At 41.2% G+C, this 19163-nt stretch overlaps 1 protein-coding gene across 9 annotated transcripts in view; it reads left to right on the top strand.

The window, feature by feature from the left end:
- Positions 1 to 15709, top strand: part of LOC140694960 (uncharacterized) — a 53374-nt gene extending 37665 nt beyond the window's left edge. For 2 of the 9 annotated variants that reach the window (XM_072957948.1, XM_072957947.1), the window contains 11 exons: positions 1174 to 1236; positions 1738 to 1829; positions 2214 to 2276; positions 2810 to 2872; positions 4991 to 5041; positions 6884 to 6946; positions 8256 to 8318; positions 11643 to 11679; positions 14070 to 14081; positions 14170 to 14660; positions 14768 to 15709. In XM_072957948.1, coding sequence (XP_072814049.1) covers positions 1174 to 1236; positions 1738 to 1829; positions 2214 to 2276; positions 2810 to 2872; positions 4991 to 5041; positions 6884 to 6946; positions 8256 to 8318; positions 11643 to 11679; positions 14070 to 14081; positions 14170 to 14660; positions 14768 to 14845 — 1076 coding nt within the window. In that variant the 3' untranslated portion in view covers positions 14846 to 15709. Of the gene's footprint in view, positions 1 to 1173; positions 1237 to 1737; positions 1830 to 2213; positions 2277 to 2809; positions 2873 to 4990; positions 5042 to 6883; positions 6947 to 8255; positions 8319 to 11642; positions 11680 to 14069; positions 14082 to 14169; positions 14661 to 14738 lie in introns of all 9 variants that reach the window. The other 7 variants (XM_072957949.1, XM_072957952.1, XM_072957953.1 and 4 more) reach the window with 7 other exon arrangements.
- The last annotated feature ends 3454 nt before the right edge of the window (positions 15710 to 19163 follow it).

Below are 19163 nucleotides of genomic sequence, written 5' to 3'. Positions count from 1 at the left end.
AACTATGGAGTGATAACCAGTTCCTTTGAAATCTCCTAAGCATAACCCAAATCTGTCATTCTGTAAACCATTCTGGGACACTTTCTACATTTTTTTTAAACCACATTATTTCCAAGTACCCTTAAAAGGAAAAACTTTGTAACAACAAATTTTACTAATGCATTGAATCGTTCTCCGTAACGTTAAAAATCCTATGAGTGTCAGATGGTCATTTAAGAAAGTTTCTGCTGTTTTGGCACTTGACAAAGGTACTGAAGAAAGAGCTGGATCAAATCAGAGTGTAATTAGAGATGCGATTGTATTTATTTTATGGTAGAAAATAGTGTCCACAACCTAGGGGGAAAGAGCTGAGAGATACTTACGGCTTTCCTCTTGAACACTGGCTCAATTCAAATTCAACTGTGGACCCCCCCACCACTGTTGTGTCCTGGGTTTCTCCTTTGGGTTCACTTTATTGTATGGCTGAACACAGGAGAGCAAGTCATGTCGTGAACCATGAGGGAGATAATCGGTAAAAGCTCCCCTGGATTCTCACCTTCCCACTACGGATGGTATGGGATGGTGATTAAAAAACCTCACCCAGGGATGGAGAAGCCCGGTCAGTCCTTCACAGAGGAAAGCATCTCTCAGAAAAGTGGGAGAAAATCTAAAGTGGCAGAAAAAGTCAGTAAAGTAAGTAAAGTAAAATAGATCGGGGAGAAAATGAACACCCCCTAGCAAGGTGCACAGTGAGATTAGCCCACTTTTCCATGTGTTTGGGCTCTTGATAACATCAGAATGTGAACGCTTGTCCTTAGCCTTTATGTGGAGAAAGAAAAGGTTGATTTCTCAAAGGAGATCAATTTCCTGACAGCTTTTCTCATTCCCCTTTTAGGATTTAAAATTAGTTGGGTGAATTAAAACACGGAAGCAATTGTTAGTGTTTGTCAGATTCAGCTGGAGAGGAGGTTAAAAATATAGATACTGAGGACTCGTGTCCTGATGGAGGGAGTTTGGAGGGAGTGGGTGCTTCAGGGTGATGAGGCTGCTTGATTCAAGTGTGATGAATGAGATCATGGTGGGTCAGAGCACCTTCATTTGTGCCTCCATCAGCATCCAAGATGGTCTTGTGGTACATGGAAAAGAAATAGCTCAATAAAAATTGGTTGAATTTAAATTTCATCTGTGGACCAGGGACCAAGAGGAAGGCAAGGACCGCCAGGAACTTTGGGAGAAAAAGGCTCACTGGGTGCTCAGGTAGGTTTGAGACACTGACAGCTACAACATAGCTGCTCATTACCAAGGGCCGGTTCATGCACCTGCATGTTCCTGGGCAAACAACATAAGGCTACCCCATTTGTTCTGGGATCTGTGGGCATCAGGAATTTCTAAAAAGAGCTGTTTCAAGGAAGTAGCCCTTGATCACCAGCTCCGTCCCCCTTCTACTCTAGGTGTTTGGGGGATATACTGACTAATGAGATTGGGCTTGAGGCTCAAAGGTGTGTGACACAGGCTTATCCTTATGTAGAGTTCAAGAGAAAAACAGTAGTGTAAAGGGGTGTAAATGACTAACGTCTTCCTCAAAATCATATAAGGAAGCATTACTTAAAATCACCCTACTTTTATAGAGATGAGGAAACTGAGGCTCAAAGAGATGAAATGACTCTTCATCTGGATCGTTTAAGTGGCTGAACTTGGCCTCCAATTCGGGTCTTTCTTTCTGGAGCCTGATGAGAGCCTCGCCCACTCTGTTTCCAGGGGCTCGTGGAAGGGTCAGATCAGATGGAGGCAGGCAATCAGGCGCGGCAAAGGAGTATTTGAGAGAGCTTGAAACACCTGAGCAGCATGATGTAAGTCAGGGGTTAGAGTACCTGGAGACTCAAACAGCAGCTCCAAGAAGGCCTGAGCCACCTCTCTCTTGTTCGGGAAATGTCTAGCCTCATAACCGATGGTATTGTTTTCATTCTCATTTGATCGTATTTTTAATTCAGAGTGACTAAAAGTCCAGGCATTTGTCTTCCTAATCTCTTAGCCAGATGGTGTTCTTCCCCTCTGGTAGCCAGATCCTCCCTCCCATTCTTGATATGTGGGGGAGGTGACTTCTTGCTCAGAACACTCTGCTCCTCCGCCCCAAGCCCCCAGCTCAGAGGCTACATGTGTATATGTTGCACTTTGGAAGATGAAATTAATTGTCTAAAACATTACGGGTAATTTGGGTTGTGGTGTCATTACAGGGGAATGCTGGGCTTCCAGGGCCAAATGGTTCCAAAGGAAAAGACGGACCAAGAGGAATGAAGGTAAGTGTCACAAAACACACCTTTCCTTGACTGCAGCTTGGGGTCTCTTCTATGAATTATGAGATCATTTCTGGCATGAGTGTCTGATGTCATTGGTAATGATACTGACTGTCCATTACCTCACAGCTGGATAGGTGGATATAGACAAGGGAAGATGTATAGACAAGACATACAGAAAGATGGACAGATAGAGGGTTACATAGATTAGTAGACAAGGACACATCAATAGATAGATAAACATAAGGACTCAAATATAGAGTCATACACGCACCCCTAGAGAAAGCCATGGTAATGTGAAATTTTGTAACTGGCACTGCGTACCTGGGCTTGCTAATTTTCAGCACCAAAATCTTTCCTAGATTTGCTAGTTACCTGTATTTAACAAAGTCTAGAGGAAGATACTGACCTTAGACTGTAGGATGATGCCAATAGGACTTCAAAAGAGTGACTGCAACATATCTGAGGAAAATGACATAACATTGCATGAACTCACAGCAGAAAATTAATTTTGTGTTTACTTTTCATCATACAAGGAAGAACGTGGTATTCCAGGAGAAAGAGGACCACTGGGTCAACAAGGACCAAGAGGGCAACCTGTAAGCCTTCAGTCTTTGTTTTGGATTCCTGATCGAATTTTTTGTTGTTTGTTCTTGCTTCACACAAAATTCTAATATTCTTGATGAATATTTGGGGTTACAAATATGTGACCATCACTAGAGCTGTTGTGAATCCACTCAGTCCAGAGACTCCCAAACTCCTCAGATTAATAAAGAATCCAAAGATGCTTTGGAATTTATCCTGCCTTCTCGCATGTTGTCGAAGAGGGAAGTTCCAAGGACCCTCTTCTCTTTGGAAGACCAAGATGTCTTAGGAGCATTTGAGCCTTTAGGAATACGGAAATGTTCAAGGAAACAATATTTTTCCCCCAGAGAAATAAATAAGACAGCCAATCAGAGTTGCAGACTTAAATTTTAAGAGTCTTTGGAGACCAAGGATGGTCTGCAGGCTATGCATTTTTACCTCAGTCATCTCTCCAAACACGAGAGTAAGTTAGTTATTTCATGACTCTTTCCAATTTGCTGCCTCACGGGAATTAGCTTTATGATAGGGCATAATGTTGTCTTTCCTGCAGCTCACATTTCTGAGATTTCTTTCATTAGGGAGGACCTGCTGTTGTTCTGCACTCAGCACTGAAATTGCATCTGTTGTTAGCAACGAGAGGAAACAAAAAACAGGCCTAAGAAACTTAAACTTTAATGCAGAAAGGGAAAGAAAAGAATGAAAGAATGGGATTACTATCAAGTGTGGCAAATAACGTTTAGCATCTATACTCAACTCAGATGATGACCTTAATACTGTTAAACTTTATAAAGAATCCTGATTTAAAACAATGCAAACTTCTGTGTCCTGACCTCTCCCTGGGCCAGACAAACTGAGCAGCAATGCCTTTCTTGAAGGTGTCACATCAGAGGGGACATCTCCAAAATGCTCGGTTTGGGCACCTGGGGCTGCCAGTGCTGGGGACACGGCATGTGAGAGAGAAGCTGGAATAACAGCAACTGAATCTCATTTGCATCCTTTCCCCCCTGCAGATAATTTATTTTGGGCCATTTTCTTTATCTTGTTTTCTTTCTTTTCTAATAGTTCACATTTTCCTCCTTTAGTTATAGCACTGATTTTTATGGCTTAAAATTTTAAAATCTTTCTTCTCAGTTGACCTACTTGATGTAGGTGCCATCTTTGTCCATTTGGCAAAAAATATCTCAAAGGTTTCTGAATTCACCCTTTATTATGAAATGCTCACTGTCTGTATGTTCGGATGCTAAGGATCCCAGCAGTATGATCAACGTTTTCATAATTATGAACATCACCACATTGACTTCCCTCCCCACTGCCTCCACTGTCAACAACACCATCATCACCATCACCACTACCACCGTGAACCATCTGCACCTCCACCACCACCATCACCACCACCATTAACCCCCCACCAGCATCACTGTTACTACGGCCACTGTGAGCAGCAGAATCAGGGCCACTTAACAAGTACTGTCTGTGTGCCTGGCATCATGCTTTCCATGCACAATCTCACTTAATCTTTCCCCAAACCCTGATACTTAGATGATATTATTATCCCCAATTAACAGATGAGGACACTGAAACTTACAGTGGTTGAGTAACTTGCCCAAGGTCACTTCTGTAATCAGTGTTGGAAGTGGAATAAAAATTCAGGTCTGTCTGGGTTTATATCATAAGCACTTATTCACTAAATGACATTACCTCTATCCTTTCCCCTCCAAATTTGTCTTCATACCTAGAGATCTATCAGCTTGCGAGCTTCTTCCTTTGTTACTTTATCCTACAAAGAAAGCAGGTTTAGCTCGAGGGGAACTTTTGTGCAATGATTTGGCTTCCTGCAACCAAGGTAGCCTCTTGCTGAGGTCAGAATCTTGCTGAAGATGGGGTTAAAAATTAAAGCACACACCCACACAAGCTTACTTATCTCATGGTCTTTCAAAGTTTTAAACCCTTATCACCTCCTAACCCTAGGAAGGCAGTCTAAAGTTTATCCTACAAAGGTGGGATAAACCTCCGCCAAGCCCATTCTGCCTCCCCTGCCTCTTTGTGCTGCTGATTTATCTGTGTTCAGATGATTTTATTGACCAATTATTGATCTGGATGACTCTACGATTCATTGTGTATTATTTTCTTAGGGTCTTTCTGGCCCAGATGGATATGGACGTCCAGGAAGAAAAGGAACAAAGGTGAGGGTTACCTTTCAGAGAATTCTCAACCAAGGACCAGAGTTTTTATTTTATTTTACTAGAATAAGGGTTATTACCCAAGCATATGCCGGAAATCATTTCTATAGGTTGTTTATGACATTTCATAGCTGCCATAGTTCCCTCCTTAAAAAATAAAAGCTGATTTTATTTCTCCCTTATTTAAAAGCCAAACTCCTTACCTCATCTTCCATCTGTGCCGGATGGTCCCACCCCAGCTCCGGGTGTGCCAGACCTTTTGTCCGTGTCTTACCTTTGCAAATACTCTTGCTTCTCTTTGAGATGTCCCTCCCCATTTCCCTCTTCTGGACAATTTGGACTCCTTTTCTGAGACCACCGTCTTCTCCATGTGGATGCCCCACTGAGTTTCCCCAGACAGAATGCATGGTGCTCCTAAATGCACAATGCAGTGTTCCTAAATAAAGCACCTCGCTCCTTCATCTCAGGGAGTGGAGACTCCATCCTGCCAGTTACTCAAGACAGATGCTTCTGTCGTCTTAAATAAGTCTCTTTCTCTTACCCGCTGCACTTAATCCATCAACAAATGGTGAGTCTGTCTTCACAGTCTGTCCACCATTGCACCACATCTCACCACCACCATTGCCACCCTCTGAGTCAAGCCAATGTGATTTTCCACCTGGATTAAGGCAACAGCCACCGACCTTTTCCCCCTGCTTCTGCCCCCACCTCCTATGGTGAGCTCTCCTTGCAGGAACCAGAGCCATCCTTTAAACATGTCAGATCCTGTCTCTCTTTTACTCGAAGCCTGGCTGTGGCTTCTGATGTCACTCAGAGTTGCCCCACTGTTAGATGGCCTACAAGACTCCACGTCAGCTGGCCCCTCCGTGAGCTCTCTGACTTCGTTGCCTCCTGCCCCTCCCCTGCCCCTCATTCTGCTTCACTGCTCCTCCAGCACAGCACACGCTCACACCCTTGTTCACAGTCTTCACATCCTCTCTCCTCCCCCGGGATGCTCTTCTTCCCAGATATCTGCTTGGCTTGCTTCTTCAGTTCATGCTGGTCTTTACCCAAATGCCACCTTTACAAAAAGCTTTTACCTGACCTCCTTATATAAAATAGTTACCCCCCTTGCCCCTACCCGTGTCATTCTTTATTCCTTAGTCCTTTTTCTTGAATAGCATTGAGCTCCCCCTGACAGACTGTGCATTTCTTCCTCACTAGCAGGTCGGTTCCCTGATAGCAGGGTCTTTGGTCTGTTCACCACTGACTTCCTAGTGCCGAGAGGAGTGTCTGGCACAGAGTAGGTGCTAAGTGAATATTTGTTGAGTGAATACTTGCTTTGTAGTCCGTCTTTGGTCTGACAGTGAGCACCTGCCTCCCAGCAATCGGTGTGGTGGCCCTTCCCTTCCCTTTGGTTTCCATTGGATCATCCATCTGGTTATTTAAACCTGTAGATTAAAAAATGCTTAAGAGGAAAGTTTCATTATCAAGGAGGGAGGAAGAATTTGTAAAACTCAATTACATTGGATAATTGAAATACAATATGTCCATTTGGGAGTAACTCAAGAAAACATTTGCGTGATAATTTTTTTTTTCTGGTGCCTATTTTGAGTCTATTTCCAATGATAGCTTCTTCTCCCTCCCCCCCACCAAGGAATGTCAAAGAAAGATCTTAATCACATGACACTAAATAAGACCTTATCTCATTTCTGACACTAGGGTGAACCTGGGTTTCCTGGCTACCCTGGTGCACAAGTAAGAAGATATCTTTAAGTACCTGGCACTCCAGTATGCAGAATGTGTCATTTGTTTGCACTTGTTATTTTTCTTTACACTCAAGGTCCTACTTTTGATTCTTTTAAGGGAGAAGATGGTGATCCAGGCCCCCAAGGAGAAAAGGGGGCAAAAGGAATCAGAGGGAAGAAGGTAAGAACCAAGGGAATGTCCCCAAATCCACAGAAGGTCACATCATGACACTTTCCTCACAGGAATGTACTTCCACTGGGTTAATGGACTTCTTAGCAGGAAGCCTGTGTCCTCCTCAGGATATCCTGCACCTTCCTTGGTCACTCCCTACTTAGTCCTGCTGTCCTTCATCTTCTGAATGCAAATGCAGCTCACCAAACCATAACGACAGGAAATTGAAGTTGGAGGTTCAGTTATGCAATATCAACCTTAAAAAACCAAAGTTGGGGGCACCGTTGTCTTTGGTAAATCTGAACATCATTTGGAAGGGTATTGCTTTAACAGCAAGGCAAGCATTACCATTTCTGTAAGATTCGTCCAAGGATTAGACTCTTCCAGGTTAGACTGTCAAGAATGTGGCTGCCATCTTGGTGGACTCTGAGTCATGTTTTCACTGTGCTTTTTAGAGAATCTACCAGGAAAAGCCCATTCTGTTAGGTTCAGAAGAGTCAGTCTTAAAGAGCCGCAATCATTAGCAGCCCTTTTTGGGAAGGGTAACCCTGTGGATATCTAGAACTTTGGTTGTTTAGCTGATAAACATTAGAGAGGAAGGCCTTCTGGGAAAAGGCCATGGACTAGTGTTCAGGGCAGAAAAGGGGAATGGAAAGAGGATGTGTACCCTCTGGGCACTCAGTAATTGATGTTTTTATACCCTGGCAAGGACATAAAGAAAAATCTGATCTATGCCTAACTTGGCTTGCTGCTGGCTAGGATTAGCCTGCTCCCTGCTCAGAAGGACTTCTCTCTCTTGTTTAAAATTAAAAAAAAGATAAAGCACCAATTACATGCAGATCACACTGTATCCATTCAAATACCTGTAAGACAGGCAGTGAGTCGGTGGTTAGCATATACTTTTTCTTAGACACTGAAGACCTGAAGGCAATTGGGGAGTTTCTTTTCTCCTGATGCCTGGCCCTCAATACACATTTCCTGCATTCTTTTAATTACATGACCTGGAGCCTCAGCGGAGGATTGAGAAGTGATTTAAAACTGTTCGGATGTGTGTGCGTGCGTGCGTGTGTGTACACCTGTTGCCAGGGGTCAGGTATGTAGGGGGATTGAGAAGGTTCCCTCAAAGAGACCCCCTTCTCTTTCTAGCCTCTGAGTCTCACTCTACTGATCATGGTTCATAAATTGGCTGGTCCATAGCAGCCTCGCTGGACCTTAGATATATGACACCTTGGAATCCCAGAGCGGGTCTGTTGGTTTTAATCACGTTGTGTTCACGGTGGGGGCAGCGGCTTATTCCTCTGGTTTTGCTCCTTTTTAGGGGAATGCTGGACTTCCTGGGTTTGTTGGACCTCCAGGAGACCCAGGCCCTCCAGGACCAGTGGTAACGTGGACTTCTCCTTTCATTTATTTTCAACCTTTCTGTAAAAACAAATAAGGATTTGACAAGAGGCATCTCTAAGAAGAAATGAACATTTCAAATGCACAGTTGGAGCAACATAGGGGGTGGGTCAGATTTGCTTTAGAGGACATTAGCCTCAAGTCCTTACACAGTATGGTACTTATTAAGTATAGATATTTTGACTTAATGTGGGGAAGATTTTAGAGTGGCTGGAGATTTATTTATTTTTAAATTTATTGAATTACAGTTGATTTACACTGTTGGGTGGAGATTTATGAATCTGTCTAAATACACAAAAAACAATTTGTAAAACTCACCGGAGAGTGAGTTTATCCATGTAATCCAGATGCATAACAATAATTATGCAAAAAACAGAAAGAACTCCTAACAAAATCTGACATTTATATAATCTTACCTGAACAGATGATGTTGCAAGCCCACAGAGCTTTCTAAAATTCCCTGGAAGGTACTTGGTCTGAAAGGAAAGTCTCAAGGCTGTTGTTGTTTCACCCCATATCTCGTCCTAAGAGGCTAGGCCATCGTTCGTGGAGGATGGGATGGTGAGGCAGCCGGGGGCTGGACCAGGTGATTTCACTGCAGTTTGGGGTTTACCGGAGGGGTGCAGCTGAAATCAAAAGTAGAATAAAAACATCTTAAAAGCAGAAGGACCACTCATACCCATTTCACAGATGAGGAAACAAAAGCTGAGGAGATTTTAATGAGTGGCTGGAAGTCACAGATGACTACCTTGCAGAGTCCAAATAAGAACAAAGATCTTAAGACTCCCAGAGTGGCTGGGGTCAGGCGGCTCTGTTCTGAAGGCTCGTGCGACACTAGGGAGTAGATAGAGTGGTGGGGGGTGGCCGGAGGAGAAAGGATGGGAGGAATGGGGTCTACCTGAGAGCTGCCTATAAATGGTCCTGGGGTCTTGAATGGTCCCTTCCTGAATTTGTCCCAGACTGTGACTTGGTCTCTAAATGAATGATCTTCTAGGAGTCTTTATGTACCATCTCCCTGGGCATCCTGCACTCCAGGGTTTGGGACTCATCCCCTACACACTCTGACTCCTTCCTTCAGGAGTCAGACAGAACTCCAGGCCCACAAGTGATGCAGAAGGTGTTCTGTGTAACACGGTGAACCTTCTCAAACTCTCTTGCCAACTTTTTTTTTTAACACCTTTATTGTGGTATGGTTCCTGTACAGCAAACTGCACACATTTCAGATGTACAGTTTGATGAATTTTGGTAGATGTATACACCCAAGAAAACACAACCACAATCAAGGTAGCTAACATTTCCATCACTTTCCAAGAGGTGCAATTTTTGAATTCCCAATTTGTCTCTTCCCACCCTCTTTACCTGCTGGTAACCATAAGTTTGTTTTCTATGTCCATAAATCTGTTCTTGTTTTGTAGATAAGTTCATTTGTGTCTTTTAGATTCCACATACTAGCTTTATGACATGGCATTTTTCTTTTTCTTTCTGGCTTACTTTACTTGGTATGATGATCTCCAGGTCCATCCATGTTGCTACAAATGGCATTATTTTATTCTTTTTTATGGCTGAGTAGTATTTCATTGTATACCACATACCACAGCTTCTTTATCCAGTCATCTGTCGATGGACATTTGGGTTGTTTCCATGTCTTGGGTATTGTAAATAGTGCTGCTATGAACATTGGGGTGCAGGTGTCTTTTTGAGAGTTATATTTTTCTCCAGATATGTACCCAGGAGTGGGACTGCTGGATCATATGGTAGGTCTATTTTTAGTTTTTTAAGAAATCTCCATACTGTTTTCCATAGTGGCTGCAATAGTTTACATTCCCACCAACAGTGTAGGAGGGTTCCTTTTTCTCCACAGCCTCTCCAGTATTTATCATTTGTAGACTTCTTAATGATGGCCATTCTGACAGGTGTGAGGTGACACCTCATTGTAGTTTTGATTTACGTTTCTCTAACAATTAGTGATGTTGAGCATCTTTTCATGTGCTTGTTGACCATCTGGATGTTTTCTTTGGAGAGATGTCTATTTAGGTCTTCTGCCCATTTTTGGATTGGGTTGCTTGTTTCTTTGATATTAAGGTGTATGAGCTGTTTGTGTATTTTGGAAATTAGTCCCTTGTCGGTCACATCATTTGCAAATATTCTCTCCCATTCTGTAGGTTGTCATTTAGTTTTGTTGATGGGCTCCTTAGCTGTGCAAAAGCTTTTAAATTTAATTGGATCCCATCTTCACCATAATGTATTGGAATGCCAGAATCTTGCATTTTGAACCCATTTCTGTTCCTTCCACGGCATCAAGGGCCCCCAAGGTTTGGCAGATATGACGGTATGTGAAGATTTTAATTCTAGACTTGATTATTTTCAGAACACAGAGTTTTCCACTTTCACAAAATGGAACTCTGTAAAGGTTCCTTAGTTTCTTCTTTCACAAGTTCTTAGTTTATAGACTTTGCTCTGGTAGGTTATGACCAAATCAAAGGAGCAGAATAATATTTTAAATGCTTAAATAATATCTTAAATAATTTAAAGTGTAGAATAAGAGTCTAAATCTCGATATTTTAAAGTAACACTAGTTGACGTAAAATGAAAGACTTTGAGGCTACTAGCCCTGTGCAAAAAAAAAAAAAGAAAGCCTTTTTGTAAGTTCAAAAATTGCTTATAAAGTATTTATAAGTCAACATGTAGTGTAGTACAGACCACTCTGTCTTATGGTCCACCTGGAACCACTCTCAAAAGTTACGATGATTTTTCATCTCCCAGGAGCAAGGTACCTATGGGAGAGGTGGAGGCAGATCTCGGGGCACTTGAGAAGCCAGAAGTGGTGAGGTCGAGGGAAGAACAGGATTGAGAGGATGAAACAGAATTCTAGGGGAGGTGTTGGGGTTGGAGGATATTGGCCGCCATTCTAAAGAAGTGTCACAGAAATCACTAATACACAAGCTCCAAGACTTGAAGGCATTCCTCTGCCTTCTGGGCTGAGATTCCTGGAACTCAGCTTCTTCAAAAGCAGATTTGATTCCTTCAGGGGAAAAAAAAAGAGGTCCCCTCATCTGCCTGTCTCTAATCATATGGGCACTCTATTGTATATAAAATGCTACAAATATTTTAAAATATCCACTGGATCTAGAATGATGTCTTCTGTGGAGTTCCATCTGCTGCAAGAACTTTTGGGTTTCCTTTTGTGGATTCAGAAGCTTAAGATAGGCACTGATAACATCCATATGGCATTTCTAAGTCATGAGGGTGAGGAGAGATATGCTTCAAATTAAATACCGTTTCCTCTCTTTCTCCATCTTTCTCACAGCCTTGCGAAATCATCCATCTTGCTCAAGAAAACTGCCGTAAGTTGTGTGGGAAAGGCTCCAAAGGAGCCAGTGGTGTGAAGTGGGGATGGATCGTGGGCTGGGGACAGAAGTCATCTGGGGATTTGACTGAGGTGGTCCATCATAAAAGGCTATTATAAATTAACATTCAGCTCAGTCCCCGCCTTGGCTAAGTCATCATCCCAAGTGTGGTCTCAGAAATGAAGTGGGTGAAAGGCAGGAAGAAAAATTCCACCACGATATGGCGCCTCATGCAACACACTGACAATTACGCACCTGCGTGTCTGAAGCTCGGCACTTCTTTATCACAAGACAGGCAGAGAGGAGCTCTGTTCTTTTATTTCCTCCATTTAAAGAAGAGGGATTAATGGAGAGCCTTTAGTAATGAACGTGACCTTTTGCATATCTTTTTTTTTACATTTTTTTATTGAGTAATACTTATTTTACAATGTTGTGTCAAATTCTAGTGTAGAGCACAATTTTTCAGTCATACATGAACATTTATATATTCATTGTCACATTTTTTCACTATGAGCTACCACAAGATCTTATATATTTTTCCCTGTGCTACACAGTATAAATCTTGTTTATCTATTCTGCAGAATGTGACCTTTTGAGTTAACATTTGTTTTAAAAATGGAAAGATGAATCATTGAATTCTAAGTAATGCCTTGTCACGTTCCCAGATTGGAATTCCTTTACTGTCCTTAATGTTCTCTGGGATATTTGCATCCTATAATATGCACATTTCTCTGCTCACTGGCAACAGGAAGAGAATGCTGATCTGGCAAATTGCTTAGCTGGATTTTCTCCACTATCATCCTGCCCTGTAAGATGCTAACTCTTCCACGTTCTGTCCATTCCCATCCAGTTGCAGTTCAAGGATATCTGGAATCTTTTTTCCTTGAAATCATAAAGAATAATACCATCATCTTGACCACCAAGGGAAAGAGTCTCAGAGTTGGCTGTATAAAAAGTTAAACCCCTTTTGCATTCAAGAGCACTGTGTAGTCAAAACCAAACAGAAAAAGGGGGAAAAAATATGCACTACAAGCCATGAACCTAGGCAAAGGTCCTAACTTCTTTACCCTATCATGTTGAAATATGTAAACTTGCTGCTACTCAACCATTTTCATCTACAAACATGGAGATTTCATATTTGCTAAACCTAAATGCAAAAAGGTCTTTTAGACTGAAAACAGGCCAAAGACATAAATGAGGATTCAGAAAAGAAAAAATACAATAAACCTGCCATTGTTTGACCTCACGAGAAGTCAAAAAATACAAATTAAAATGAGATACTCTTTTGTGGCTCAAATTGGAAAGATTTTTAAAATGAGGGGAAAAAAATCCCTATCCAAAGCTGAGAAATCCAAAACGTCCATTGGCACACATTTTCTGAAGAGCCATTGGGCAATGCACATCAACATTATCAGAATATAGGGCTGTAATTGGACAGATATGCACAGATGCACGTTCCAGTAAGGGATGCTGGCGGAAGAAGTTATGAGATGTCCATGTTACGCCAGATGACTTTGCTCTCAATTTATTGTTGGAAAGAATAGATGTTTATCACACAATAAGGGGGAAAAAAAAGATTCAGAATAGAACATACCCTGAGCTCCAAGTTTTATAAAATAAAACAACAAAGTATATCTGTGCATATGTACACATACATATGATAAATTAAGGGTGATTTTAATTTTTTTGCTTTCTGCTATTTTCCATGAAAATAACTTGTGTACACACACTCACATAATTTAATTAATGTATTTTGTATTATATGTATGTACTTTAAGGTGTGTGTGTGTATGTGCGTGGGTATGTGTGGATACAGTTGCAGAGTAGCTCAGGGTATCAGGTTGAAGGTGAGCACAGTGTGATCTCAGTGCCCAGAAGCACAGACACAAATGTAGTTCCCAAGTTGGAGCCTGGACGGGGCCAGTCAGTGCTACTGGAACTCCACGGTGCTCAGAGAGGCAGGCTCTTTGTATTCTCTTGCTCTGCCATTGGGGCGAGGATGCTATTTCCCAGTCACCTCGTGGTCCAAGATGTCTATCAAGCTTCAGCCAGCAGGGAAAGGAAAGAAAAGGAGAAGAACATTGTGCCCGCCAGGTTTCTGATTCTATTATCCAGAACTAAGTAAGTTGGCTACCCACCCCGGGAAATATCGTCTTTGTTCCAGGCAGCCAGACCCCTGGCCAGAGACTGGGGTTCTGTTCTGGAAAAAAGGGAGAGTGGGCATTGGGGAGCAAGTCAAGGTCTCTGCCACACTCAGGCAGGAGGCAGGGAGGCTCGAGTGTCTCAGAGGAGATGGTTCTCAGCCGAAGACCTCGCGTGTCAAACACGCTGTTGCCTGTGGTAACTAACGGTGTCTTCTCTTCTCTCCCAAATCGTCCCCCTTCCAGCTTGTTCAATAGGTAAATAGCATTTCTTCTTATTCACACCCGCCTTCCCCTGTTGAGAGGCCTTGCAGACAATCCCAAATCTGCGTGTCCGTGTGTCTAGGTGTCTCCAGATGCCCAGTGTTCCCAACTGACCTGGTCTTCACCTTGGACACATCAAATGACGTCTCCCAGCTGGAGTTTGAGAGGAGGATAGACATTGTCTCTCTGTTGATGAAGATGGACATAAGTGGGGGTACCTGCCCCACGGGGGCCCGGGTGACCGCGGTCTCAGACGACAGCAGAACAGACCACCTGGTTCGCTTCTCCGACTACCGGGGCAGGCCCGCGCTCCTGCGGGCGCTCGGGGAGGCAGCCCTGGCAGTGCCCTCCGGCAGCAGGAGCCTCGGGGGCGCCACGAGGTTTCTGGCAAGACACCTGTTCAAGCGCGTGCGCTCGGGCCTTCTGCTCAGGAAGGTGGCCGTGTTCTTCCAGGCGGGCTGGGCCCAGGATGCCGACACCATCAGCACCGCCACTCTGGAGCTCAGCGTCCTGGGCGTCACCTCTGCCATCATCACCTTCACGGAGGGGCACAACCTCCCGGAGGCTCTGCTGGTACGTGGGGGGGCCCAGGGTGAGTGCCATGTGCCTCGTGAACACCGTTTTACTGAATTCTTCCCTGGACTCTACAAGGTCGGTGTTACCATGCATCTCCCTTCCAGAGAGAAGAAATCCAAGGCTTAGAGAGGTTAAGTCTATCATCAAAGGTCAGATATCTTATTAGGGGTGGACTGATTTGACCTGCCTTCAGAGCCTGTGCTGAAGCACTGTGCTAACCAGTATCACGAGGTCAGTAGAATGGACTTTTCTTTCTTTTTTTTCACTCAGGCTATAAAATCCATACCCAGGTAACGTGTAGAGATGGCACACCAATCCCGTCTACGGCTGGGTGGATGTTGACATAGGGTTAAACCCCTGCAACCAAGACATGGTTCAAGACATTGAGCACCTTCAGCATTTCATAAGTTTTCTCTTGTCTCTTTCTGAACCATAAGATGCTCCGGGCTTCTGTCACAGTCAGATAGTTTCACCTGTTCGGGGTCTTCATGCACACTGAGTCCTGAATTTTAAATGCCTATGCTTGCCTGGTTCCTCAAAATGCTCTTTGGAACAGCTTTACCCTTTAACTATTTCAATCATTAATGAGCTAATAAATCTTTGAAAAGCATGCACTTGGTATTTGGATGTAGCAAATATTTTAACTTGAGAAAATTATGATTCCATATCTAGAAACTGGAAGCAATATTTTGTAAGAAAATTTATTTATAGATAAGTTTTTAATTTCTATACCCTCTATACCCCTAAATACTTTCCTTGAAAAGTATTTTGCGACTCTGCAATGAGAAAGATGTCTTTCTTATCTTATAAAAATAAATGTTAGCTATTGTAACTTTCACTCTTGAAAAATATCAAAAGAAATATATATATTAGCTTAAAAATCATTTATATATCATCATGGTCTTATAAGAAGGCACATCCTTGGGAGTCAGAGAGAAATAGCATAGGTATGGAAATCTCTGTGGCATATTAATATGGCTTGTATTGCATCATGCATCCTTTAATATCTAGTAAAAATAAAATTGACTTTGAATTATTTATCTATATTTGAACGTTTTGAAATCATTTCGTTTCTCTTTTTTTTTTCTTTTTCAAATGGAGGTACTGTGAATTGAACCAAGTACCTCATGCATGCTCAGCATGCTCTCTACCAACTGAGCTATACCCTCACCCCCCATTTTGAAATCATTTGGTTAATTATCTGCCATCCATCCAAAGGAATCTGATGTCTGTTACTCTGTTATTTCCTGTTGTAGTTTAAATGAATTAATTGACATCTTCTAGCTGTCCCAGAACAGAGTTTTCATTCCTTGGTTTTTCAAGTTAGAAAGACAGGAAGTTTAAATTTTATTCTTTACAATAAAGAGGAATCAAGTTTTCAGGAAATAAAAATGGCAGTGGTAGTGAAAAAAAGAGTTACAAGATAGCATTCACTTTATCATGTACACTTTAATGTGAAGAGGATAAACTATCAGATGGACCTCAAGAAAAATGTACTCTATATGTTTTTATTTTCTAAAGAATATCTGAGCCCTTCACTTCTCAGGCATTACAACTGTTGGGTGTCTATTCAAATGGATTTATGATGTTCAGTTTAAAATGTATGAGTCACATGATTAATTAAAAAGCTGTTACATAATTTCACTCCTGATACTTCAGCAACTACTTCAATACTGAGGACACAGTGCAGAAGGCACAGTATAGACCAGTGACTAGGGTATGAAGTTACTATGCAAAAATCACGTCTGGTTCTTATTTCAGGATGGACCATATAAAATCCTAGTGGCTAAAAATTAAACCACTAGTGAAACCAAAAATGAACTCAGAGCAGAGAAATGGGATGTGGTCACCTTTATAGATGTATATTGAACATTTGCTTCTATTTGGTCATAAGTAGATACAAGTTAGACACCGTAAGACACTCAACTAAGGTTCCTAGTCTTTTCATGTTCTGTGCATTTATCCTCATAATGCCAGAGGCTCCTTTGATTTTGATAAAATATTAAATAAAAGTCAGAGGAGAAGGAATTTCCCCTTTGCTGTAGTGAATTTGTTGGCATACAAATTGTAGAAAACATTGGTCAGCAAAATGGGCCATGTTTCAGAATCAGAAACAAGACAAAAGTAAAATATCTCTTCAGCAGAGCATCAGTGTCAATATCAGCAAAATCTCTCTCCAGTCCTGCTGCCACCTGTTAAGTGGTGACCAGATTGGAACTAAAGGCCCACATGGCAATTGTTGAAGTGACAGGGAGGGTAAACTGTTTCCAGCTGCAGTCAATCCTAGAAGACCATTTTTTGAAGGTCATAAATTTGCTCTATGTTCTATTTCAATAACTTATACTTACAGTATTATATTTGAATTATAATTCATTTGCATGTCCTCTTTGGTCAAAATGAATATCAGATTCTAGATAGAAAAAACAAAATTGCTTGCTGTGAAAAAACAAATCCTTAGTATTTAATTGGAGATGTAATGATAATATCTGTAAAACTAATAGCAAAATCCAAATATGCTTTATTGAAAAGTTCTTTAGCACTCTCTCTTATCATCTCTCATTTCCTCTGATGTACTAGGCCTAAATTGCCACTTATATTATGTGATGAAATACAAAAACCTACATGTTGCCTTTTGTTTTATCTGGGAGCAAGTAGATTGTACAAATAAGCTTGAGTGCTCTGTGAAAGAAAATGTGACCATCTGTAGCAATTCATATTGTGAACTTGTTACATAGATAATTATTATGATTAGTGTTACAATTCAGCAATCAGAAGTCTGTACAGGATCCAAAGGAACACAGCAGGATGATACTCCATCTAAATGGGCTCAGGAAAAATGCAATGTATTTGACATGCTCCACAAGAGAGGCAGAATCAATTTGACATACCGTACAGTCATTTTTCTCTCCCCCAGTAGCTTGGCTCAGGAGCAGCATCATGCATAGAAATACAGAACCGAGGTTATTGTATTTGCATAAGAATAGATCCACCCTGGGGTACATTCAAGATATTACTAGAGTTCCCTTTCTCCCAACAGGACAGATTTCTCTAAAGACATACTGTTATATTACATAGGACTCAAGAAACTAAGCTTCCCCATGTCTCTAACTCTAAGTGGGTTCAAATGCAGCCATTACATTTAGATTGGACTATGTATATTACAAGAAAAAAAACACTCCCCTCCGTAAAGCTCTTTGTAGCTGTCAGTATGAATTATTCTTTGAAAAATCAGGGAATCTTAATGTGAGAAATGTAAACTTATTTAAATGTTTTCTAGCACCCAATGGTTTTCTGAGTTTGAAAGATAAAACTTTTTATTACCATGCTGATAAAATCTGTAATTATTCAATTTTTTAAAAGCTGTTGTATATCTCTAGTTAATCCACATCTGCTACATCAAGTAAGATATGACAGAAGGGGACTTGGTGGGAGGTGGAGAGGGAGAAGGCAAAGGAGTCCTACAGACATGCAGGTGGAAAGTTGTTCTCCTAAACATATGGACCTATTTACTAGGTAGTTGCTATTCTGGGATAGATCCATCTTATATTTATAAACTCCCATGGTGGAATACAAATAATGTAAAAAATGGAATGCCTTTACTGCATAAAATATCAAAACTTGAAAATGTTAATTTTCAGGATAATCAATTATGAAATCACTAAGATGAAGCATCATTTGTTTCTATTGAATAGAAAATTTAAAAAGTAGGTAAGTGTCCAGCAAAAGTTTTTTCAAGAGATACTAATTTCAAGATATAGTCTCAAATTTTAAGCTATATATTTCATAATGGAATACCGTAAGATGGAAGGTGATAAGTTCATTATATGACATTTCCTTCAAGGTATCCCACACATACTTATGGTCTATTTTGTGCCTGCATTTCAGGCAACATTTCATTAAAACTGTGTATATATTCTGGAGGGGCATGATTATATAACATCATAGTCTCTGTGTTTTTTTTTCCCTTTACATATCATATGATTAATTTTTGAATAGATTATATATACACATGGCATACTTATTTTACAGGTATAAAATAATTGACAAATTAAAAAAACAACTGTTCCATGGCCATTCATTCATTTCCTTTCTTCACTAGGAGCTACTTCATTTTCAGGAGTATTCTACCCATTGTTTCTTTGATTCTTATTTTTAGCAAAATTAGACCACTTATTGTTGAAAGAGTTTGATAGCTCTATGAATCTTGCACCAAAACAGGTATTTTGTTCTGCTCTCCCATACTTCAGATTGTAAACCCCAGATACCATACTCCATTTAACATTTCAGCTGTTCCTTCTGTTAGTTACTCCATTTTCTGAATCACATGGGTATCCTATTCTTTCTTAATTATTCAGTCATAAGCAGTATCTATGGACCTGCCAAAATGGAAAACACAGGAGAAAAATTGAGCTTTCTTATGCTGCCCTCTCTCTGCAAGAGCTCGTATTTACAGCCACATGTATAAGCATATACCTTTGAACACATACACACACACAACGT

This window comes from Vicugna pacos, unplaced genomic scaffold, assembly GCF_048564905.1.
Source record: "Vicugna pacos unplaced genomic scaffold, VicPac4 scaffold_113, whole genome shotgun sequence".
In the NCBI taxonomy this organism is placed as follows: domain Eukaryota; kingdom Metazoa; phylum Chordata; class Mammalia; order Artiodactyla; family Camelidae; genus Vicugna; species Vicugna pacos.
This window is presented reverse-complemented; position numbering and strand designations above follow the sequence as displayed.